The sequence below is a fragment of the Vitis riparia genome, chromosome 15 (genome assembly GCF_004353265.1).
Source record: "Vitis riparia cultivar Riparia Gloire de Montpellier isolate 1030 chromosome 15, EGFV_Vit.rip_1.0, whole genome shotgun sequence".
NCBI lineage: Eukaryota > Viridiplantae > Streptophyta > Magnoliopsida > Vitales > Vitaceae > Vitis > Vitis riparia.
The window spans coordinates 4,164,176-4,187,904 of NC_048445.1; the positions used below are offsets into that span (position 1 = coordinate 4,164,176).

Here is a 23,729-nt window from a genome sequence, read left to right on the forward strand (position 1 = left end):
GAAGTCCAAACCACAAAAGTAAGGTGGGGGGGATGGATGAAGTTGAAGAAGTGGAGATTAGGGGTTTAGTTTGGTGGCTGATTACAGGAATCTTTCCCACTAGGAGGAGGATGAGGCGCCCAGATTTAACTTTTTCTCACCACCACCATAGCAGGACCAGTATACAATCAATGACACCAAAGTCAAAACTTAAAACCTAACTCTTTTTAGCATTTTCCTTTTCCTTTTAAAAATTTTCTGGGTTGGAGGAGTGTTTGGGAATATAATAAAAAGAAAAAAAAAAGAAAAAAAGAAAAAGGGAAGATGGAATTGAAACAAATATTGTACATATGATGGGGTGGGGGGGCAGATACTCATCACAAGCTGATGGCGTCCAGTAGGGTCTTGGAGCAAAAGGATACCCAATATGATGGAAAGGGACAAGCTCACATGAGGCGAACCAGACAATTCATGGGTCCTTACGTATAAAACTTCTCTCTTTCTCTCTTTTTATTAAGAAAAGAAAAGAAAAAGAAAAGGAAAAAATGGAAGGAAAATACATTGCTCAAAATTGTACATGATAAAGAAACTTCAAGGGAGCTGCTAACTGATAACCAGTCAGGAAAACCCACATCTTTCTTCTCTCGTTCTCTCTATGCGGCCACTGCTAGGTCAACAACATCAGCTTATTCAATCCATGGCCTCTCATGTTTTAGGGTTCGGGAGTTGTTGGTCAAAGATGAAGGCACCGACCCTCATTGTATCGAGTGCTCCCTTTTGATTCTCTGGGGGCCTCAGAGAAAGAGAAAGAGAGAGAGATCTGGATGCGAAATCGGAAACTAGCTAAGGGGAGGACTGCTACTTTATTACAGGCCAGGTATTTGATATTTCACCCACAATTCTTTAGACCCACTTTTAATTTTCATATAACAAGGTAAAAATTGGAGGTGGGTCATCATGGAGTTTGGGCAAGAAATGAAAGGTTTTTGTGATAAAGAAGAAGAACAGGAGGAGGAGGAGGAAGAAGAAGAAGAAGAAGAGGAAATAATGGGAGAAACATGTAAGGTACCCTTTTCTTCTTCATCTTCATCTTGTGCTTCTCCTATGTACAAAGGCGTTGCTCCGGAGCCATATAGGTATGAGCAGCAGCAGCAGCAGCAAAGGGCGTGGCTGGGAACGTCGGAGCCTGAAGAAGAGGCAGCTAGATCTTATGATCGAGCTGCACTGGAGCTTGGTGGCCCAGATGGAGTCACCGATTCGAGCAGGAAGCTGGAATTTGTGAACTTATCACTGAAAAATAACGAGGACGGTGATGGAGGAGGAGGATGCAGCAGCAGCGTCGGTGGTGGTGGGGTGTGTGTTGAGAGAGAGCATATGTTTGACAAGGCCGTGACACCAAGTGATGTAGGAAAACTCAACCGCCTTGTCATACCAAAGCAGCATGCTGAAAAGTACTTTCCCCTTGACTCTTCCGCTAGCGATAAGGGCCTCCTCTTGAATTTCGAAGATCGGGACGGGAAGCCTTGGCGATTCCGATACTCCTACTGGAATAGCAGCCAAAGCTATGTGATGACCAAAGGGTGGAGCCGCTTTGTCAAGGAGAAGAAGCTTGATGCCGGTGATATAGTCTCCTTTGAGCGCGGTGTTGGAGAATCAGGTAAGGACCGTTTGTATATAGACTGGAGGCGCCGGCCTGATGCACCGGACCCCACTTCCCTCTCCCATCTACATCTTCCAACCCAGCTACCATTCTCCCAGTCCGTCCGATGGGGCAGACTATACTCACTCCCCCAGTCACCGTCCATGTCCATGAACATGCCCCAAGGCCATGACCATATGCAGCAACTCAATTACAGCAGTATTCATCCTTATCATCGCCACCACCATCACCACCCCCACCACCATCACCACCACCACCACCACCACCACCAGAGGAACACCTTAAGCGGTGGTTATCATGACTACAATGCAGTGACTTCAGGTTCAGGCTCCCTATACTACCTATCATCATCATCTTCCTCGCATCAGATTGGGGCAGTGCAACAGGGAGGGGATGCTCCCATGGTTATCAACTCCGTACCGGTTGTCCACGGTAAAACAACAGCCAAACGTCTCAGGCTATTTGGTGTAAACATGGAGTGTTCAACCCCAGATGATCACCCCGAGTGCAACATATTGCCTTCAACCGCAATACCGCATGTTACAATGGCTTCTCTCTCTCCTCATCTTCCCTCCTCTTCTCTCCCTCCTCTCCAATTAAGGCTCTTCAATGGCTCCCCGCTTCAAGCAGTGCCAGATGAGTTTCCAAAGAAAGGGAAGACTTCCTTGTCCTTTGATTTGGATCTCTGATCGGAGTATTAATCTGCAGTCAAAAGGCAGGAGAAGTGAAGAAGTAGAAGCCCAATGGGGTGTTTGAATTGGACTTAATTTTGTTTTCCCAGCATTTTTCATTTAGCTCAGCGGCAAGGGTCCGGCCGGCCACATCTAATAGCCATGGATACTGAATAAAAAAGGAAGGTTGAAATATGAAGAAGATCAATCTTAATCAGCCTCTTGTCTTTTTGTTTTCTTTTTTCCATTTTCTTTTTCTCTTATATAGTGCAGCTGTTGGTGAGGGTTTGGGGTTTGTGAAGAGCTAGAGATATGTAAGAGAGGGGGGTTGCCAACATATCCAGTTGATATCTTTCAATTGTGTATAATACATATAAAGACGTACCAGCATAATCTCATCTGCATATCATTTCATATCTTTTCTTAATAGGGCATGGATCCACTCAGTTGGGTTTGGAAAATCTTTTTCATCTTTGGTTATCAACTATTTTCTCTCTCTCCAAACACATCATTTTTGGATACTTGGCAAGCTTGTGGATGGTTTAACGTTCTTGTCCTTCTTTCTCCTTTGCTTTTTTATTGCCATGGTAGGTTAATGTTCTTGCTGCTGCATCCTTGGGCACGCTTGCAGGTGGTGCACAGAAAGTTACAGAGCTGTAAAAGGTAGTATCTGTATTCTTATTCCTGACTTTTCCCTCCCCCCTCTAAATTCCTAGCTTTTATTATCTTGTTAGCCTCATTGTTTCGCTTCTTGGAAATTCACACTCACACACACACACACACACACCCATACACACACCTTCTCGTCTCGATTACTGCTCACAAAAGGTTCTTTAGTTAAAGAGGTTCCCTAAATCAGCAACCTGGTGTAGTACTGAAACCAGACTTGTTTTAAAAGTTGCAAAAAGCTAATTCTTTATTTAATACTCATCTTTGGAAAATTTTAGTTTGGGTATCTTTTTCTTTGAATATTAGTATTCTACTCAAACAGTACCCTATATTTCATGTGATTCAACAGTTACATAACGGTTCACACATGGCCACGGGTTCCTATTACTCTTCCCTGACAATGCAGTTTCTTATTGGTTTTCTTCTCCAACTTTACTGTACTAATAAGGATTGTAGGCTGATCAGGCCATAATCTAGAAGGAATTAGTTCTTCACTTTGTTGAAATTCCAATAATACTGAAGGTTTGTTCAACAAAAAGCTTCTCTCTGCATAGCTTTCACCTGTACAAAACTATTACATATAAGAAGAGGTGCCCCTTGACATGTTATATATGTATAGGTATATCTAGCTACAAATTACTGAAAAGTTAATGCACATGAAGACACTAAAATATATAGGGAATGGGAGCTAGAGAACATTCTCTACACAATACATGGTGTAAATACAAAGAAATTCAAACTATTCGTCTGATCAAACCTAATGAAGAACCCTAGTTGGTCCTGGTTATGCATATGTATATATACTTTCCAAGCACAGTCTCTTATGTTTGTAGTACATTTAATCAAATTTATAGATACTGTGTGATGATCAGAAGCTGGATCAAGTCCAATTCAAGTTTGCTGTGTGCATTTGAGGTTTTATTCTGCCTCAGAATTAATGCAGGTGAAAGACTGGACTTGCACCAGAGTGTCAATGTCATTGGTACTTCAATTTGGTGTTTACTTTTCATTGTTAGTGACAGTACAGTATTATTTCACATTGTCCTCATATATATTACCCTCTCCATGAGTTAACTGATGAGCCCTTATTTGAATACTGGTTCTGCAATATTGATTAAAATGCCAGTGATTTAACTTGGGTATTGATAGATGCACGAGCCTATTACCATTTTTGTGTTATCAGTAACAGTATTTTGGTGTACTGAAGTCAGATGCATGTCTGGGTTCATGGCTGCTTCCTTGATTAAAATTGAAACTCCTTCCATCCATACATACATCTGTAGTTATATATACTTCATATATCTTATATATTTATGGTATTTTTGGAACATTATGTCATGCCATGATTTCCTGAACTAATCATCAACTTAAAGTGCTCTATGAATGGTATATGCTTGTTGGAGATGTTGACTGATAGTACACAGTGACTATGCACTGATAAAATCAATAGCTGAGTATGGACATGGGGTGGCTGATAGTAATGTGCTCTTGGGGTGTGTTTTGAAGCTGAAAAACTTAAAAATCTCTAGTTATTGAGTTAGGTTTTCAAGATTGCTGAATGAAGAAGTCAATTGAACATTCTTTTGAGAGGAAACTTTGAGGGCAACTTTAAGGTTATGTTTGGTTTTGGAAAGAGAATTGAGGGAAATGGTAGAATGAGAAAAAAAAAAAAAAAAAGATTAAAGTTAATAAAGTAGAAGGAAAATATGTGCGAAAAAAAGAAAAAAGGAAAGAAAATAAAAAATATATATTAAATTAATAAAAAAATTATATGCTATTTCAAACTTATTTTACACTGTTTAACTATCCTATATAAAGATAAAATAATTTAAAACTATATATAAATATTAAATAAATTGAAAATGTAATTTTTTTTTACTAATTTTAATTATATTTATTATTATTATTATTTATTTTTTTATAGTAAAACCAAGCCCTTTTTTTCTCGGTATTTTCCTAGAACCAACATAATATAACATTTTTTTCCTAAGAACAAAAAAATATATGACACATGATATGGTTTATCAAGGCTAAAATGCAAATTAGTACAGAAAAACATATAGATAATGGAATTTACCAACTTTTATTTGGCTAATAAAGTTACTTACAATTAATGAAGAAGAAAAACTACGTAGTTATTATCTACAGACTTTCAAGGACAAACTTTCAGAATCATGTACTGAAATTAACACAAAGTTTGGTTGCTTTACAATACAGATATGTTAAAAGACTGTTTACCTTCATTCAATCTACTGAACATCCATGCTTTTCAGATAGAAAATTAGAAGTTTTCCATTCTAGGACCTGGAAAAATTTGAAGAATGTAGAAGAAAAATACAAAGGAGAAAAAGGATTAAAAAAAAGAAGAAAAAAATTCACACAATTATTGAGGAATGCCCCTTCCTAAACTTTCCTCATTTTTATTCAAGGAAACCCTTTTTTTTTTAGTATTTTTCCCCCATCCCTTTCTAGTATTTCCTCTTTCTTTTTCCATTACATTGAAAAAAATAAAATCATCTTCAATCTATTTTTTCCTGTTCTTAGTATCTTTTAGGAATCAAACATAGCCTGAAGATTCAAACTTAATTGTAAACTCCGGATCTATTAAATTTATCAATGATCCACACTGTGATTTTTATGTACTTTCAAAGATATATGCTCAACAGTTTCATGAAAATGTATCCAGGGAAAGCTACAAAGCTGAATTAGGTAAAGAAGGTATGTCTTAAATTGGGGATGATATTTTAGAGAATCACTTTAATTTGAAGTTTAGTGAGCATTAATGTAAATGCACAGTACTTCATGAACAAAAGGACTGTGCTGCATGCATATTGGCTCCATCTACTGTGTACTAATGAACATGGAAGTCACACAGAGGGGTGCATGAAGCACCAGTGGAGTGAATACAACTTGTGCCAAAGCATGGTTGAAAATCTTTCCATTTCCATTGGGTTAGAAATTCATGGATTTATTTTGTTAAGCAAACTGCAAGCCATGTAGTTATGTCATAACTTTCCAGATTCTTAATTTCTGATCTTTGGTTTCATCGACACATGGGAATTATCTAGAAGTCAACTTAGAATGCATTTGAGAGTGTTTTTATTTGAAGTGCTTTTAATTAGAACGCTTTTTAGCTTGATTTTTCGGGTTATATTTCAACTTTATAAGAGTGTTTTCTAGATGTTATCAAATATCTCATTTTTTACTTTTTATGATGCCATTGAATGAGCCATTTGCTTTAGGAGGGACTGGAAAAATGAACTCAATTTATCATTCTGCTATAAGATGCAATGCAACCTCTCAAGGAAGTAAAGTAATTCTTCAGTGCTATAGATTTAAATGCTTTAAGTAAATTGTAGTTATACTTTATAACATTTGATGGGAGGGTATGTTAGATCAGCTGAATGAATTACTTCTGCATAGAGGATCAGGAAATTGGCTTGTTTCCAGTAGTGTCTTAATTTCTTTTATATGCTTGAAAATTGAGTTCAAATAGGAGTTTTCTGGAACTTCTCTCCCTATCTACTTTCATATCTTATATAGGTATGTAACAGAAACAATGGATGAACTGCAATTCAGCAAACTTTACTAGCAACTTTCAGAATATGTAGGTGTAATGCATATATATACTTGGATATGTATGGAGTTGCATGCCTACTGTTCATATTATTGGCAAATCCTTGAATTATTTCATTCAACTGGGTAATCAAGTCTCTATCAAATTGATTGAACTTGATATCCAAGTTCCCTTGATATATTGCACTTAGAAGTAACTCTTGATGTGTGCTTAATTAACCTTGTCACTTCTCAGTCTGTCATATATTTTCCCCTCCCAAGTAATTCTAACTCCATTTCTGATTCTTCCCAGTTCATTGATTAAGGATGGGGTAGAACAAGAAAACTTAGTTTTATATGTCAATTAATCAAAGATAATTAATGCATGATGTTAAATCTAAGCACATTATGAGTTCATATACATTTGATAACCAAGCAACAGTCATTTATGTATGGCTAGCTGCTTCTGCATACACTGAATGCATCTCTAGCTATCATATCCTTCTTATTCTATATGGCTAGAATTCAAGAAATAGTTAACCTCCTCATATATTTTGTTCTCCATGAAAGGAACCAAACTGCTTTTAAGGTTGCATTGGAAACAACATGATCAATAAACAAAGTGAGTGCTGTTGGATTGATCATTGCGGGTGCAACTTTCTCATGCATATATATGTAAAAATAATAAAGAAGATTTTCTATTATATATAGGTTAAAATGCATGTGATGATCGCAAAGCAGCAGCTTATAATTAAGAAAGGGGGTGGTGTGTCTGACACATAAATGCATGGGATGATTACAACATAACAAATTAGAAGCAGTCATATATATATGTTTGGTGTGGAAAGAGCCAACCCCATATGGGGTCAGTCCTACTCAATAGTGTATTTTTCTATTTGGCCACATATGGGATTGGAATGCAACGTGAGATCTTGTGGTCTGTTCCTGGACACACAGTGACAACGAATGGTAGCTACCAGTACTGCTAGCTCCAACCATCAACCAAAATTAAAATTAAATGCAGACACATATAGATTGCCTGCAAAGAGAGTCATGTGGGTTGGGAATTAATGTGGGTTTTTCTTGGAAAGTTAGAAAAGAAAAATGTATATATGATGGGCGGTAGAAGAATAAGGGCAAGTTGTCAATTTAAGTTGGAGCCACTGGGTCTTATTGTTATTATTATTATCATTTGCAAGATTCTGCAATCTTCAAAAAGAAAAATAAAGGGAGTGTAGGTTAGGGTAATAGGGTATAATGGATGATAACTAGAAGGACTTAAAAATGAGAGATAACAGCACAGAGGCGTGGGGGGTGAAACTGCATGGACCACGTTGTAGTGTTTCTATTTTCTAAAGCTTTAATTAAATGCAGTTCTGGTCTGTGTGTGTCATTATACGGCATGAAAGAGAGAGAGAGAGAGAGAGAGAGAGAGAGAGAGAGGAATTAGGTGTAGGGTTGTGCTGCAGAGAAAGGAGGAGGGGGGAGGGGGGGGAGGAGGGAGGAGAAAAAGGCTGGCAATGATATTCATCTTTTGAGGCCAATAACAGCGACAGTGCGATGGATGCATCCGATCCCATAACTTCACTTCATTATGGGAATTTGTACGCACACTTAAGCGCCTTTATTCATTTCTTCTTTTCTTCTCGTTAGCTCATCTCCCCCCATTTCTCAGTCCCGTCCCCATCCTGTTGGGTCTTTTTCCAATCTTCTTTCTACTCCAACATTAAGGCCCCACTTCCAACTCCCATATTAAAACAAATTTAAACTCCTTTTAATAATTATTATTATTATTTAAATATTTTGCATAATAATTAAAATCATAGAAAATTTATTTATTTATTTGACATAAAATGTATGTGTAATACATTTCTAGAAAAAAGTTGAATTTTTTTTTCTTATATTGATCAAATTTTTAAATAAAATTTTGTTATTCAAAGGTTTTTCATTTAAAAAAAATAATTGGCCAAAAATATTAAAATTACAAATAGACTTCGAAATTTTTTTTTTACATATTAAATATTAAAATGTTGCACTTATTCCTTATTTGACTTTATTAAAAGTTAAAAACTTTAGCCTCAAAAACTACCTTTTCTCTCCTTTCTATGAGTCAACATTATAGGTTCACCAAAGTTCACATCCCTACTAACAAAAAATATCTCCTTTTACATCAATTACCCTATCTTAAAAATATTCACTTTCTTGTTCTTTGCTCCAATTTACCTTTATTTAGATCAGTGTAAACTAACTAGTAGGGGAACTAGGCCATAGCTCTTTAAGAGTTCTATAATTAATAAAAATTGAAAGGGATATATTCATAAGATAGTGAGTTGTAACTATTTTAACCCAACATTCCTTTTATAACCTTACATCTGTAAACATATAACATGCTTTCTCTAGAAAAATTATATTTATTTATTTTATAATAACATTTTATAATGAAATAGCCTAACAATACCATGTCTCTTGATAGCGTCATTCATGTGGAACCCATTGATCTCTTCCTCATATAATCCCATTTTATTATTAGTTTTCAAGTGTTTGATCTATTTTTCTATTTGATTATTGATTATAACTTTCATAGTTTGACCTTCTAAAAGACATCATTCTTATACTTCGAAGTATATATCTAGTCTTTTCAAAAGAAGTCATCAATGAGAGTTAACATTTGTTTTTTACTGCCATGTGATACAATCTAATGACCCTAAAAATTCAAATAGATATAATTTAAAGTATTTTTAGTCTCGTAAACAATTGTACTAAATTTAACCATGTACTATTTCTTAAAGCTCTCATAAACTTATCTCTTCATTTTTTTTTTTTGTTAATCAAACAAATCTTGTTTTCTCAAGATTGTCATATCTTTCACTCATATGTATAAATCATATAAGCCACAAGATGATAGTCTCTGAAATCATTTCTAAGGTTGAAATATCTAACGTATTATATAATACATAAGCATTATTAATTTTTTATTTTTATTTTTTACCCTTTCATCAAAATAAGAACACCTTTTAAGATTCTTACAACTCCACCTCTAGTTTATCGGTGAATCCGTTAGAGTTACGTGTACTTAGAGAAATTAAAGTTTTCAACTTTGGAACATTCCTTACACCAATCAATGTTCTTACAATATCATGATGCGATGTCTTAATTTCAGTTAAATTTATCCCAACTACATTGTTTCCCATAAGAAATGACTATCTATAAAGTGGTAAATACTAAACCAGGAGATGGGAACCCCTTAATCAATGACTAACACATTAATTGTAATTGAATTTTTTTTCCTCCAATTGTCGCTTTTTTCTTTTTGTTTCCTTTACATTATGGAAAAGCTCACAAAATATCTTATTACAGAAGGATAACAAAGTAGTATGGTGCATTTTCTTCATAAGTTCATTATTCATATTATCAAATATCTCGCTAATGAAGTATCTCTAACTACCTTTTAATGTTTTAAACAACTTTTATTGAACTAATGAGACACGCATCTTAAATGTGCTTCAAACTTTTCAACCTTAAACTTTGTCCTCATTCTAGATTTAACAATATTAACTTTGATACTAATTTGTTGAGAAAAATTAAGATAAATAATAACAATAGGGATAAGAAAATAAAGGAATGACGATAAAAAAAAAAAAACACAAAACTTGTGATGATTTATATAGTTTAACTTAGAGCTAATATCCACAAGCAAAGACAAAGCAAAACTCCCCTTATTGATTAAAAAGATTACAATTTTTAGGTTTCAAATCTCACAACCCTAATTACACCATAAAAAGATAATTTTCTAATCAAAATCTCTTCCTATATTTTTTCTAAATACATATGAATATTCCATATATTATCTTATTATTAAAAGAATATATTTTAATACAAAAACATTAAAGTTATAAATTGACTTGATATACATTATCTAATATTCTATATCTATTTTCTTCATGGACATGTAATATTTTTATACAAAAAAATTAATAAAAAACACTTAAAATATCTCAAAATTATAAAAAAAAATTTAAATCAAAATTTACTAAATATTATTTTAAAGATAAAAAATAATTTTTTATAAGTATAATTATGTGTTAGAAATATACTTTCTCTCAATACCTAATGAAAATATACCATTAATAAGATAATATCATGTATATATTTTAAATTTTAAATCTTATTATTTCTACCCTAATCCCATTTATTTATACTCTTAATTTTTAATTTTATTTTTTTAATACCCTTATTCTACGATGTAATATGAGCATTTTGTTCGTACCACCATACTCGCTTACCATTATCTTTTTTTATTTTTATTTTTTTATCCAATATGATCAGATAAGTACTAAAAAGTGAGGTTGACATGTGACATGCACGTGCCGAAGTGCTTGCTGAAGAACATGGCCACAGGACCAGGGGTTTTGAACTTTGGATTTCAATTGGATTCAATCGGCTTTTGGTGGTGGTTGTGGAGATGGAGCTGAGATGCATCCATTGCGGATTTCCGATTAAAACATTGTTCCTCCAGTATTCTCCCGGAAACATCCGACTCATGAAATGTGTAGGTTTTACATTCTTTTCTTCCTTTTCTACAATCATTTTTCTCGAGCAAACAAAGGAACAGTTTGTTTGGTTTTGGTAGGAAAATTGCAAAGCAGTTGCTGACGAGTACATCGAATGTGAGAGCATGGTAAAGTTTTTTCCTTTTTTGTTTTTGGTTTTCGGGATTGAGAAATTTTCTCTATCAATTAATTAACCAATCATTATCCTTTTCTCCGTAGATTGTTCTTATTGATTTGATTCTTCACAAGCCAAAAGCATATAGGCATCTTCTCTTCAATTTTCTCAATCCACAAACTCTCAATTTCCAGGTATAATCCACTTATTTGCGCCCCACCACCCCCCCCCCCCCCCCCCCCCTTTTCCATTCACTTCAGCGAAATTCCCACCTTCCTCTCTTTATTGCTTTTGGGTGTTCGATAAAAATGGATTCTTTGTTGTGGCAAACTCAGTTTCCAACTGTTATTGCAGGGTTTATTGTGGAAGTCAGCTTTGGGGTTTCTTCTTTTGGATGCATGTATCCATTTCATCAATATGCCTATTTCATATTTTATCTTTTGGAGCATTCTACTGTTCTTTGAATTCATTCCAAAATGTATACAGACATAGCCTTATCCATCTAAGACAGGATACTGGTTTTAACAAGGAGTGAAGAGGAATGGGGTTTATCCATGAGCTTTTCTTCTTTGTTTTGGAGATTTTCAAAGGTTTGTATGTCTGTTTTGGGCTTGAATGAATCATGATCACCTTGGATTTTATAATGTGTCTAATAAGTTTCTTGACTCCAATTGTAGATACTGATGGATGTCTTGTTTGGGAACTTGGCTTTTCTTTCTATTTTCCTTCTTGCAACAAGGAATTTGCTCAACACAGTTGGTGGAGCCTCCAGGTAAAGCTTAAGTTGATTGTTTGCATGAAGATACTTCTTATTTCTTTGTTTGGTAATTTTAAATGTTCTATATGCCTTACATTTCAGCTGGTGCTGATGCATATTGGTTTCAACACAGTTCAAAAAGGAATGTTTTGGATGATTTTTCCCTTGTGTGAGACCATGTATGCAATATTTATTGCCAGTAGTGGACTTATATAAAAAAAATGTATTGCAATAAGTATTGCTGGTAGTGGGTCCTATCACTAGAACTGAGTTTTCTTAGTGCTGAACAATGCCATTTTTAGATGTGCACCTTTAACAATATCTAGAGTTGATAGTTTTTTCCCACTTTTGACCATAGCTATTATGTTGTGCTCGGGGGAAGGGTTTCTCATCCTTCTTTGTACTTAATCCATGATAATAAAATGTTTGTTTCTTATCAACGAAAAAAGAAACCAAACACTGATGGTTAAAAAAATTTCATTGTAAGTCAATGAACATCTATTAAATCAAATTTAAAGAAAACTTTATAAGAAGGAGACCATTAAGCTATCCAGGCTTTATGGTACAGACTGCAGAGCACTGGGCAGTCCATAAAAATAAGTGTAATGAAATGAACACAAGATGAGAAAAGGTTAGCTCTGATAGTCTGATCATGTGCATAGAAGTTCAATGATTATACTGGTAAGGAGCACTTTGGTTCAAGTTGTGCACTTGGCAAGGTTTGATGGATGAAGTGGGTAAGTGCTACTGGGCTGCTTCATGATTGATTATTACTTTTATGTGAAATTAAAGGAAAAATTCTACAACCAAGTGGGACCACATCTGTGCATGATAACACAAAATGTTGAGTGCTCTGTGAAACGAGTGTAATTGACATGAGAACAAGCCCAGTGAAGGTAAGCTGTGAGCCTGTGATGGCCTTTTCTTATGCAGACCATTCATCACAATGGCACAGATGGTGACTTGGTTCAAGTTGAAGGTGATGAAGGACAAATAAGGCCTAAAAGAATGTGGATTGTGAGAAAACACATTCAAGTGTATTTAACAAGGGTTTTAGAGCAGAATGGTACAGTAGGATAAGTGCATTTGGGAGCGTTCTCTACTTGAAGTATTTTAGTAGCAATGTTTTCTCTTAAAGTGTTTTTAGGATAATCACCTATAAAGTGTTTCTTCAAAAAACACTACAAGTGATTTTTTAATATTACAAGTGATTTTTCAAAATTTTAAAAGTGTTTCCTAAATTTTGCCAAACACCTTATTTTTATTTAAAAACATTTTTTAGGCTAAAAGTGTTTTTAAAAAACACTGTCAAACGGAGTCTATATCTGTGTCACCTAGGAAGTTAAATCTGAGCTGATTGAGATTGGCTTCTCTTTGTAAAGTTATTTATTTGTTGTTCTCTTATGCAAAGTGAATTAAAAAAGGGACATTGGCAATTTGTCTCATTCTTCTCAAAACTGCACAGGTACAAAAACCTTTTGCTAGCAATCCTCATTTCAAGTTACTTCAAGATTTTCCTTATTGCCATGATGGTACGGTTACTTAAAGTCCCTTGGTTGTCAGTAATAGTTTAATAGTGGAAGGATATTTAACAGTTTCCTCCTCTAACTTTGTACATGTATTGTGCAGGTTTGGGAATTGCCATCCTCTGTGATTTTCATTATTGATGTATTTGTTCTATCATCCAACACAGTGGCTTTAAAAGGTCAGAAATATTGGTCTTTCTGGTTTTATAAGGTGACAAATAACCATCATGCATCATTTGTTTGCAATTTGTCTGTGACCACGAATAATTGGCATATTGTTCCTCTCTGCTGTGTTGGTTAGAGAATCACTTATCTGCTTGTCTAATGTGCCAATCAGAAAAGTTGAAATATCCGCTCGTCTAATGTACTTTCTTTTCTGCAACGATATCATTCTACCTTTCTTGATAAAAAATACATTTTACCTTAGCTGAGGGATTCTTGCTTACAAGGCTAATTTCTAGCTTTAGAATTCACCTACTGCTTCAGACATACTGATACACTACATCATAAGGAAACTTGTTTTTAGCTGAAGGATGCTTAGATCAGGACATCTATATCTTACAGAATCTAGACATATTTAATTTGTGATGTGATAAACACCTCCAAGTTAACATGCTAGCTAAAATTGAAATGGAAATCAGTGGTTTATTCTATGCCTATAGCTTCATCTGAAAAGAAGGGCATTTGTAAAGACATGCCAAGAAAGATATTCATGATGGATCTAAATCCTTGTGTCATTTAAAGCATCTATGATGTTGGAAGGGGAGGAAATGGTAGTCTAGGTGGCAATATTCAACAATGGTTATGGCTGTTTATTTTAAGCTTGTCTATAGTTATTATATTTAGGAGAACATAATGTTTAATTTGAGGAGTGACAGTGCTTCAAATGAGTTTCCATTCAGTAGGATTACATGAAAGGGGCAATAGAGGCACTATTTTTCTGTACCACATTAATTTTGGATCGACCATGTTGTACTCCAAATTTTGTTTTAATTTCAGATGGTGTGAACTTCATTGTTGTGTCCATGGATGTGATAAGTAAGAGTCACATTTGACATTTGATTTGTAAGTGTTTCATAAAAGCATAGCTGAGAATGCTGTGTAACTAACTCTGATAAGAAATAGCTCTAAAAGTCAAAGAAATGGGTGTTAGATCATGTTGTTTGTCAGGGAGTTATTATCTTCTGCAAGTTGATATTGAACCCTTTTAAGGGCAGAGAAGATCATGAAGATTGGTAAGGGGGGATCTAAATTGTAAGTAGGGCCTCTTAGAAAACTGGAAGGTCATGTGAAAGAATTGCAAGACCAGCCATGCTTCACAAAATAAAATACAGTGGTGGCATCCATAAAGTAACATTCTTATGGGAAAGTTCTTTTAAAATAAAGAAGTTCTTGCTTTGATTGGTGGAGGAATGGAGAGATATGGAGGTAGCTTCCAGGGGTTGAGCATTTGTATTCAAGGTGGTCTGGTGATTCTAGCCTTCTAAGATATGCCTTTTACTTGGTCTATTACCTACTATACACAGGAATTTATTTTATGCCTGCACCAAGCTTCGTGACCCATCCACCCCTGTACCAGAGAGAATTGCTATGATGGCAAGGGACATTTTGGTATTTGAAGCTGTTTTTGCATTTATATAATACTTTTAACAGAAATTAATAAGGGTTATGTAATTAAAATAATGGCTTTGAGCTTAGAGCTTAGGCAAGAGAATGATTGAAACCCTTATCATTCTCCTACTTGGATATAAGAGTACTGTCCAACCACATAATCCTTCTTGTGTGGTTGTTTGCTTTGTTGCCAACCCCCAACTAGTTGGAATAATGCCGACAGTGAAGACAATTGACAACGAACATAGCCCTTATACATGCAAGATTTATATGCTAATTTGGAAACAGGTCATTGTGAGATTAAAAATCAAAGATCAGCAAAATTATTCACCCATAATTGATACTGGAGAATTCTATGCACATGGTCATTGCGTTAAGCTCAATACATTATGGTCAGAATTTTTTCCTCAGACAAGTGTGCTCACTATTTTTCTAGTAGGTGCACCCTGATTAGGGTGACCTTTATGCATTGCTGAATTTGGTTTCCTCTAGCCCTAATCTCAATCAATTACAAGTTTTGTGGGTTACTGACTAAAGTAGCTATAAACTTCATGCTTGCACTAATCACCTCTCTTTTCTTTTGTACCAGTGGTCACAGGCTCAGGTATGAGCAGATGCGCAGAGACCTGCTTTGTTGCACATGCTGTTAAGTTGTTTGTCAGTCAGTTGACCATCTTTCATTCATCACGATTTTTACAAGATTCAAAAATACTTACTTGTGAAATTCCAATTTATAGCATGTAAGCACTGCTTCGGATTTGAGTTTTATTTGTAATTATCCTCTGCAAACTCACCTGCAGTGGCTGAATCATGCCCCAAATATGAATGTAGGCAAGGTGTCGTAAGTTTGTAGAAGAAGAATTATTTATTGTAATGAAAATTGATGAGTCTCGAGTTTTTCATGGCATTTTAACAGGGGAAATATTAAGTATGAGATGGGGTGATCCCCATTACCCCTCTGGAAATCCTAATAACAGAATGTGTTCTTCCTCACACTTCAAATCTGCTAGGAGAATTTCATCAGGTGGTGTTGGTTGCAGCATATCTGAGACCCTGCCCAATCATCCCCAGAAAATATTTTCAAATCTAAGTAATTCACTAAAATACCAATTGAAAATCGTTTCTTGAAGAGACCCAATGCAATTGTTTAAAGCAAGCTGGACACTCAACAATGGATTGTCCAGCAACCAGCAATAGCGGCGTGCTTTTAAATATTACAAACTGCTGCATTTACTCGAGCAAAGAAGCATACAAATATAAACAAACTGCTTTGGATAAACTGGAAGTTATTCAAGTGATGTAACTTTCAAAACTTGTTTCGAAAATTATATCCAACGGATTTGTCCATCTCAACTAAAAAATTTCCATAGGGTCCGGTGGGGGGTCTGCCTCTTCTCCCCAATGACTGTTGGGACGGGATAAATAAATTCACTGCTTTCATATGGTCCAAAGAAACAAAGAAAAGCATTATTTTGTCTACTACTCAAATCTTGATGAAATATTCCCGCAATGGAACAGAACAATGTGAGAAACAAAACTAAATGATAACCTGTTGGCTCATTTCCTCCCACTGGCACTCTCCAAATTCATTTCCTGAAGGTTCAGCAACAGATCATTGGAATTCAAGAAAACCCTGTTGGCAGAGTTTGAAATTGTATGTGCAATTTCTCGGGAAGCTTCAATTTTTCTGAGCGTGATGAATGCTGGATTGTTGGCAATAGCTTGACCTATCAGCTGGGCACTCTTAGCCTCACCCTGTTCACCAGAGAGATTTACTTACTTTAAAATTTATGAAACTGAAAAGAAGCGGCACAATATTTGAATGTAACTAAGAGGAAGGTGAACCACCCTCAATCAGGGGTCCAAATCAAACTAGTATTTGATATTAGTTGCCCAGAAGGTCAAACCTTAATGGGAAAACTATCAGAACAGGAAACATTCCCATAATGGTTGCAGAAAATCCTAGTTCAGAACACTGCAGCAGCTTTAATGGAAACAAAGATTTGCATTTCTTAGGGCATGGATGGACCATTTCTTATTTCTCACCTGTGCTCTGATAATAGCACTCTTCTTGTCTTGCTCAGCTTTTTCCACAACAAATTTGGCCCTTTCAGCTTCTTGTGCAGCCACTTGTTTAGCCTCAATAGCAGCAGTGAACTCCTTCCCAAAAGTAAGGCTTGTGATGGACACATCATCCAGAGCGATGTTGAAATTGGCTGCCCTTTCTGTCAATATCTTGCGTATTTCCCTACTAACAGCCTATAAAGAACATACAAATTGCTCAGAACTTAGTAATTTAAAATTTTTATCTAATCCTAACAACCTATATTCTTTCACAGTTATTACACCAAGCTAAAATATAGGAAGCAAGAACCCAACTCATGATGGGAACTGCTCATGTGATTGATGATAGAATTGATTAGCTTGAACATTGGGGAAGGACGGAAAAGGTGCACAGAAGAAATTCTGACAATAAAGCACTACTCACCTGATGGAAAGAACTGGGAACTTGAGGAAGAATTAGAGTACTAACAACCAAAATTTGCAAAACAAAATCCTTATCTTAAATAGTTATCACTATTTATCTGATACTCATACTTCAAATTTGCAATTAAATTTGTTTAAAAGAAAGACGGTTACCTACCTCCCTCTGAGTAATAAGCTGGCTAGCATTATACTGTGCAACCACAGCTTTCAGAGTTTCATGAATTATTGAGGGCAGGACTCTTTCATTGTAGTTCTCACCAAGGGTTCGATAAATTGCAGGTAACTGGTCTGGCACAGGACGGGTAAGAACTCGAAGACCAATCTTTACCTGTGCAGTAAAATCAAGATCCATGTTCAGAAAGGAACACAATTCAAACTAATAATGACTATACCTTGATATCGCACTAAAAGAAAGTTATATAAATTGCAAAGTAGCTTCTGGAATCATAACTTCAAGATCCCACAAATTCAAATTGCTATCCCCATCAAACACAAACTTCCCAAATATGGCTATTAACACTGTAATTTAGGTAGTGCATTTCTCATACATATGAAAAATATAATTTAAGAAGGAAAAAGAAATAGGAAATTTTTGGAAATTCCTCCAATGACTGCAGCACTTCAGGATGGTCAAATAGCATAGTCAGATAGATACTACACAGGATACCAAGAACTCACAGGCAGGAAGAGCTAAATTGAGTTTCATACTGTAAGTTGCCTGGATTCCAGTATCAATAGCAGCATCAGCAAACCTCAATACAACTAAATATATAGTGGCACTGTAAAAGAATATGTTAAATATAAAACTAATAATAAAAATACTCAAAACAGAACATCATAAACATCAAATAATATGTTTTCATACATCATACGAATTAGAAACATCATATATGTGATTAAAATAGTTTCAAACCAGTGAGGTGCACTGTTTTGAGCACTCACAGTCAGTCCTGGTAGAGATCCAATTCGCCCGAAAAAAAACCATATATGCGTGTTTGACTGTTCATGAGTGTGTTTATAAAATAAGTTACCTCATTTCTGTTTCATGTTAAGAAGACTTTTGACCCCAGAATCACAAATCATGGAAAAAAAATCAAAACTTAAATAACGTACAGATACATCAGTCTAGAACACCTATGGAAATAAGTAAATTTGTTATGAACAAAAAGAACCAACACATTCCATTTTCAAATTATCAAAAGAAAAAACAACTTTTTTTTTCCAATTTAACCCCCAAGCTTCCACATAACCTGCATGAGAGGCACTCAAATGGCTTTGTGCACCTTTAAGAAACTAGCATGTTTGGGGTTTGAAAGTGATTTATACTAAGTTTTTCACATGACAGGCTTATTACAGAGCAAATGCAGACAACAAATAAAATAAAATTGCAACACAAAGCAAACTCAAATGAAACAATACAAACATGATTATCAAGACATGCAAGGATCTTGTGAATTTTTTTTTTTTTTTTTCATGTGTAACTTTTTTTTACCAATCCATCATCAAGAATAGAACAGTAATGGTACCATACTCACAAATGAGCATACACACACACACATAAAACAGCATTATCTCATAAAGTCCTAAAACTGGCCCAGTGGCTCTGATGATTAGTAAGTCGTTGATCACACCTTATGGTGGCATATGAAGGAAATGGACCCATTCAATTACCGAGGGAAATACAAACATGGCAGCATGTATAAAAACTTTTCAATTTCATCCTTGGTTCCCTTTACTGAGATTGGTCCTAGACTGCCCAGCAATAATATATTGAAACAAACCAAGCACCATGCATTATTATCTTTTGATACATGACAAAGTAGTAAGCCAAGCTCAATTACTAAGGTTGCTCAATGTTCTTCAAAATTAACAAAGATCTTTTATGAACAAAATACATACTTGGACATCAATATCATTCCATGCGACAAATAAACTTCAACACAAGAAAAAACACAACGCAGCTGCGCAGTGAGCACATAGCGAACAAGAAAAACACAATAACCCATGTGTGCAAGCACACATGCACACAATGAAAGACAAGAAAATGGAGAGCCAGCAGAATAAAAGTCACAACCCCAAAAACAGTCAAACAAATTCACAACATGAGAATATGCATATGTGTGTGTGTGTGTGAAAAAGAGAGAGAGGGAGAGAGAGAAAGTATCAAAACTAACACAGAAACCAGACCACCATTGGACAAGGAATAACAAAGAGAGAGATAATCAGAAGTAGATAATAATATATCATCCAACACAGCACAAAAATTAAAATGGATGACAATTCCAAAGAAGTTACTCCCCTCTTAGCAATGCAGTCCACTTCCAAGGTAGTAATTAAGAACGAGGGATGTAATGCTCTTGAGATAAGATGAGAACAAAAATACACACACAAAGAGAAAAAGACAAAATAAAAAAGGTCTCTCCAAAGGCAAGAGCAGCACGATTCCACTAATCCCACCTACAAGATCACCCTAGCATTTGGTTGTTTTAAAAAAAAATTAACTAAGGAAATGCATACAAACACCCAAAAGTTAGAATTATAAATAGAATATGTCCCAGATGTGTATATTGCAGGAAACAAAACATTCTGATAATGGCTAAAAATAAAGTCTGAAAGTTGCAGCTATGTCTCACTTCATCACCTGAACACATGATCAGCAACATAATCACAACATTTTCTATAACAAGAACTAGAAAACAATATTACCATCTGGAGGTCACGGCTCCCTGAAGTACTCTCCACCAGATGAGGGCGCGCACGGACATCATAGATAACTGGCCTTTCAAACCATGGGATCATCAGGTGAGTCCCCTCAGGATAAACCTGCATATCCCATGAAAGTATGATGTTCTAACGAGTTACGTTGAATGACAAACAATAGGGAAAACATAAATTACAGAATTAGTGATGCAGGAAAAGAAAATCCAAGATTTAAGGTTCTTAATTGTAGGTTTTATCAAACACGCATAACACTAACATTTTTATCAAGGTTTATCATCAAATAGGGCAAATGTTGTACATAGACAAAAAGGGAACATTTGGGCAAAAAAGGTAAGATGCTCCCAGTCGCATCCAACCCCAATGCTTCAATTGATTCAAAAAGTGTTGGTCCAAAAACAATGAGCTCCAAATAACCTCAGAGACATATCTATTGGTTATTGCTTTTACTTGGAGGACAGCTGTGTACGTTGGGTCTTATTCCCTTTTTTTAGGCGGCTTTAATAAATTCATCTTTGCCTATCAAAAAATTATTTTTTTACTGTTATTATTAAATATTATATAATAATCAGTCCACTAAAAAAAAAGGGCATGAGCTGAACTTGTTGTCCAACCCACCCAACAACCAATGAAGGGATGTCTAAGGACTCTTAGCACCCTACCAGCACAGTGGTCAGTCCATCCTACCTTTTATATGGGCTATGAGGTGAAATGCAGGTATTCAACCCACTGGGTCCCAGACACACCATGGTGCATTCAAACCAAACCACAAGAACAATGATGATATGAAAGCCTAAATAGAATTTGCTATTTCGGTTGATAGCTTATTATCTCTGAGGGAAATTTAACTCATTAAGACACTTTATTTTCCACATCAAGCACATAGGTCAACTGTCCAACGATCAATTTAGCTGACAATAAAATCACAGTAATCTGAAAAAAGACTCACAGTGAACGGTACAGCAGCAGAAAGCTCAAACAAATATATTAGTTGACTCACAGTTTAAGACAAGAAACTCATTGTATTTTATCAGCTCTTTTTCAAAAGTCCTTCATTTTATCGGCTCTTTTTTGAAAGTCCTTCATTTTATCAATTCAAGCATTAAAAATATTTCAAGATTTGTCAATAAATTTAAGAATGGCTAGAGCTGGAACATGAGTATGAACCAACTTAATGAAGCAAGTCTGATATCTCTAAATTCAAAGCACTCTCACGAAAGAGTATACTAGCTAGCTTCACATTCCTCTTCAAAGAAAGAACATGTAAAGAAGCTGGAGAAACAACAGGTATATCATAAAAAAAAGTTCCAATGATGGTGACTATCACTATTGAATCCAAAAGAAAACTTGATTTGCATGCGATAGAGATATTTCAACACAGAACCATTTATGCATTCATTGGACAGTTTCAGAAGAAGTTTTATCATCTTACAACAGATACCTATGAAAAATTGCCCTATTATGTAAGAGACAAAGTCATCCAGAATGCACATTCTAGATGCAATATATAAACAAAACAAATAGGCTAGAAAAAAGTGACTAGGTTGCTGAAAGATTTAAGGTACTGGAAAATATAAAAAACCCCATTATATAAAACACATAAGAGTGGAATATTGAAAGTAACATAAGCAAAGCAAGTAAAATCTAAAAGCAATTACCCAAAAAAACCATATAAGTAGAGACAAAAATAATTTAATGGATTTTAGGTCTCATATGCAAGAAACCAAGGGGAAATGAGAACCTTATCTTTGACACCAATTATGCGATTAAACACAATGGCCCGATGGCCTCCCTCAACATTGTACAGACTGTTAATAGCTCCATACAATCCAAGCCCACCAACAACTCCCAGCTTAATCAAAGCAGAAGCTGCACCACCACCTGGCACCTTGGGAACTTTGACATTGTTGAAATTCATGTTCCTGAACGGGAAGAATTGGTAGCATAAATAACGACATGGAAAATTGAATTGCAACAGAAAAGAAATAAACCAAAAGTACTTGACCACTTCTCATGTCCAACCAATATAAATGTATGCAAAGGCAACAAATGAATTGAATCAATATCCAAAGAACAAACCCCACTGTATGCCCCATTGATTTCAAATCATGAAACTTCAGATATTTATTTTTTGAATCACAATTCAGAAATCTTTATTTATAGCTATATCTATAAATGAAAGTAGGAAGAGCTTGTAGATGTTTTTCTTTCCATTGTACCCCTATTATATCATATATTTCTCCTCATATCCCACATATGTATTGGTTAAGTGCAACAATCACAATAAATTCACCTTTATATTATTTCTCAGTTAGAATAGAAAAAAAAATTAAATTCATTTGACTTCTTTTTCACTTTAAATTACTTTTGTTTCTTTAAAGATTTCTTACTTTTTTTATTGCTCTTCCTTATTTTCCAAAGGTTCCATTTACATTGGGATTCATTGCTGAGATGGTATGCACCACTTATGTTTCCATGGTAAGATTAGTGAACATTAATTCAAGCCATTTTTTTTTTACATATAATAATTGTACAAGATAATGTTCCTAGATAGTTAATTTTATAAAAATGATAGCTACAGTTGTAATCCAAAATGAAATCCTAGAATTCAAAATTGTACAACTCCAAAGCATTAAAAGAGAAATCCTTGCTCTTTGTTTGGTTTTCAAGAAAATAGAGCAATAAAAGAAAACGACACTCTCATCCCTATGCCTGATTTTTTTTTTTTTTTTTTGATAGATAAAGAAGTGTGTGTGTCTATACATATAACCTTCCCTATCCTTTCTCAGTGTAGGGCCATAAACCCCTGTAAAAATCCAGCAGACGCCGTCCTCGCACTTCCCCCTGTTCCGAGATGGTTCACAGTTCGTCTAGGGCCTTCCCATTCTGTTCTTTTCTTCCTTCCATCCTTTTAAGCAGTTTCAAAATCTCCCCCTCAAACCCCTCGGTCGGCATTCCCAAGCTGTGGCCAAACTTTGCCAGGCAACTGGATGCCCAACTATCTGAAGCCCCTCCCACTTCCTCCAAAAGCCCGCCACCCATCTCCCTTCCAACAGGTGCCCGTCTATTTCCTTAATCCCCAGCTCCAAACCAGTCGAACCACCCAAAACCTTCCCATCAGCCAATGTTACCCTCAGACGGTCAAGGACCACCTCCCCTTCCACAACTCCCGGACCAAAGCCACCACCGGAGCCACTACCGGCGCCAACCATAGCCCTATCCAGCCCAGAGAAAGAAGAAGGAGAATCCCAACCTCCCCCCCACTCCAAGTAGAATAAAGAACGAGGATATGAGATGGCATACCTGGAAGCCTCCTCCGGAAAAGCTTCGTCAGTGAGATCAGATCGTCTGGTCGCCGGAGATCGTGCTCCCTGCGCCTCGCTTTGTCAAACCCACCGTTAAACCCCTCTTCAGCCCTCCACTCCTTTGCT

General features: G+C 35.6%; 3 protein-coding genes across 5 annotated transcripts; 2 read left to right on the forward strand and 1 right to left on the reverse strand.

Moving 5' to 3' along the window:
• The first annotated feature begins 423 nt into the window (after window positions 1–423).
• On the forward strand, window positions 424–2,780 carry LOC117932692 (B3 domain-containing transcription factor NGA1-like). The gene has a single exon (XM_034853976.1). The coding sequence runs from the start codon at window positions 937–939 to the stop codon at window positions 2,326–2,328; it is 1,392 nt and encodes a 463-aa protein (XP_034709867.1). The 5' UTR covers window positions 424–936; the 3' UTR covers window positions 2,329–2,780.
• Window positions 2,781–10,917: 8,137 nt separating this feature from the next.
• Window positions 10,918–16,000, forward strand: LOC117931857 (protein ARV 2). 2 transcript variants are annotated; one of them, XM_034852928.1, is made up of 9 exons: window positions 10,918–11,083; window positions 11,165–11,212; window positions 11,304–11,393; window positions 11,554–11,599; window positions 11,707–11,789; window positions 11,877–11,971; window positions 13,422–13,488; window positions 13,586–13,661; window positions 15,683–16,000. In XM_034852928.1, the coding sequence occupies exons 1-9, from the start codon at window positions 10,997–10,999 to the stop codon at window positions 15,835–15,837; spliced, it is 747 nt and encodes a 248-aa protein (XP_034708819.1). In that variant the 5' UTR covers window positions 10,918–10,996; the 3' UTR covers window positions 15,838–16,000. The 2 variants fall into 2 exon arrangements, with proteins under 2 accessions (XP_034708819.1, XP_034708820.1); XM_034852929.1 differs by having other exon boundaries at window positions 11,011–11,083; window positions 11,147–11,212.
• Window positions 16,001–16,197: 197 nt separating this feature from the next.
• Window positions 16,198–23,729, reverse strand: LOC117931856 (prohibitin-1, mitochondrial). Of its 2 annotated transcripts, XM_034852927.1 has the most exons (7): window positions 23,602–23,729; window positions 22,040–22,220; window positions 20,287–20,403; window positions 17,738–17,908; window positions 17,140–17,352; window positions 16,643–16,848; window positions 16,204–16,524 (listed from the first exon to the last, which is right to left on the reverse strand). In XM_034852927.1, the coding sequence occupies exons 2-6, from the start codon at window positions 22,214–22,216 to the stop codon at window positions 16,651–16,653; spliced, it is 876 nt and encodes a 291-aa protein (XP_034708818.1). In that variant the 5' UTR covers window positions 22,217–22,220; window positions 23,602–23,729; the 3' UTR covers window positions 16,204–16,524; window positions 16,643–16,650. The 2 variants fall into 2 exon arrangements, with proteins under 2 accessions (XP_034708817.1, XP_034708818.1); XM_034852926.1 differs by having other exon boundaries at window positions 16,198–16,848.

What these genes read in the sequence shown, in the direction of transcription:
- LOC117932692 (XM_034853976.1), top strand. Translation starts at nt 937, where the DNA reads ATGGAGTTTGGGCAAGAAATGAAAGGTTTTTGTGATAAAGAAGAAGAA.
- LOC117931857 (XM_034852928.1), top strand. Translation starts at nt 10,997, where the DNA reads ATGGAGCTGAGATGCATCCATTGCGGATTTCCGATTAAAACATTGTTC. An exon ending in ACATCCGACTCATGAAATGT is followed by an intron (nt 11,084 to 11,164) that starts GTAGGTTTTACA and finishes TGGTTTTGGTAG; the next exon opens with GAAAATTGCAAAGCAGTTGC. An exon ending in TGTTTTGGAGATTTTCAAAG is followed by an intron (nt 11,790 to 11,876) that starts GTTTGTATGTCT and finishes CTCCAATTGTAG; the next exon opens with ATACTGATGGATGTCTTGTT.
- LOC117931856 (XM_034852926.1), bottom strand. Translation starts at nt 22,216, where the DNA reads ATGAATTTCAACAATGTCAAAGTTCCCAAGGTGCCAGGTGGTGGTGCA. An exon ending in GGAGCCGTGACCTCCAGATG is followed by an intron (nt 17,909 to 20,286) that starts GTAATATTGTTT and finishes TTTACTGCACAG; the next exon opens with GTAAAGATTGGTCTTCGAGT. An exon ending in GTGCTATTATCAGAGCACAG is followed by an intron (nt 16,849 to 17,139) that starts GTGAGAAATAAG and finishes TCTGGTGAACAG; the next exon opens with GGTGAGGCTAAGAGTGCCCA.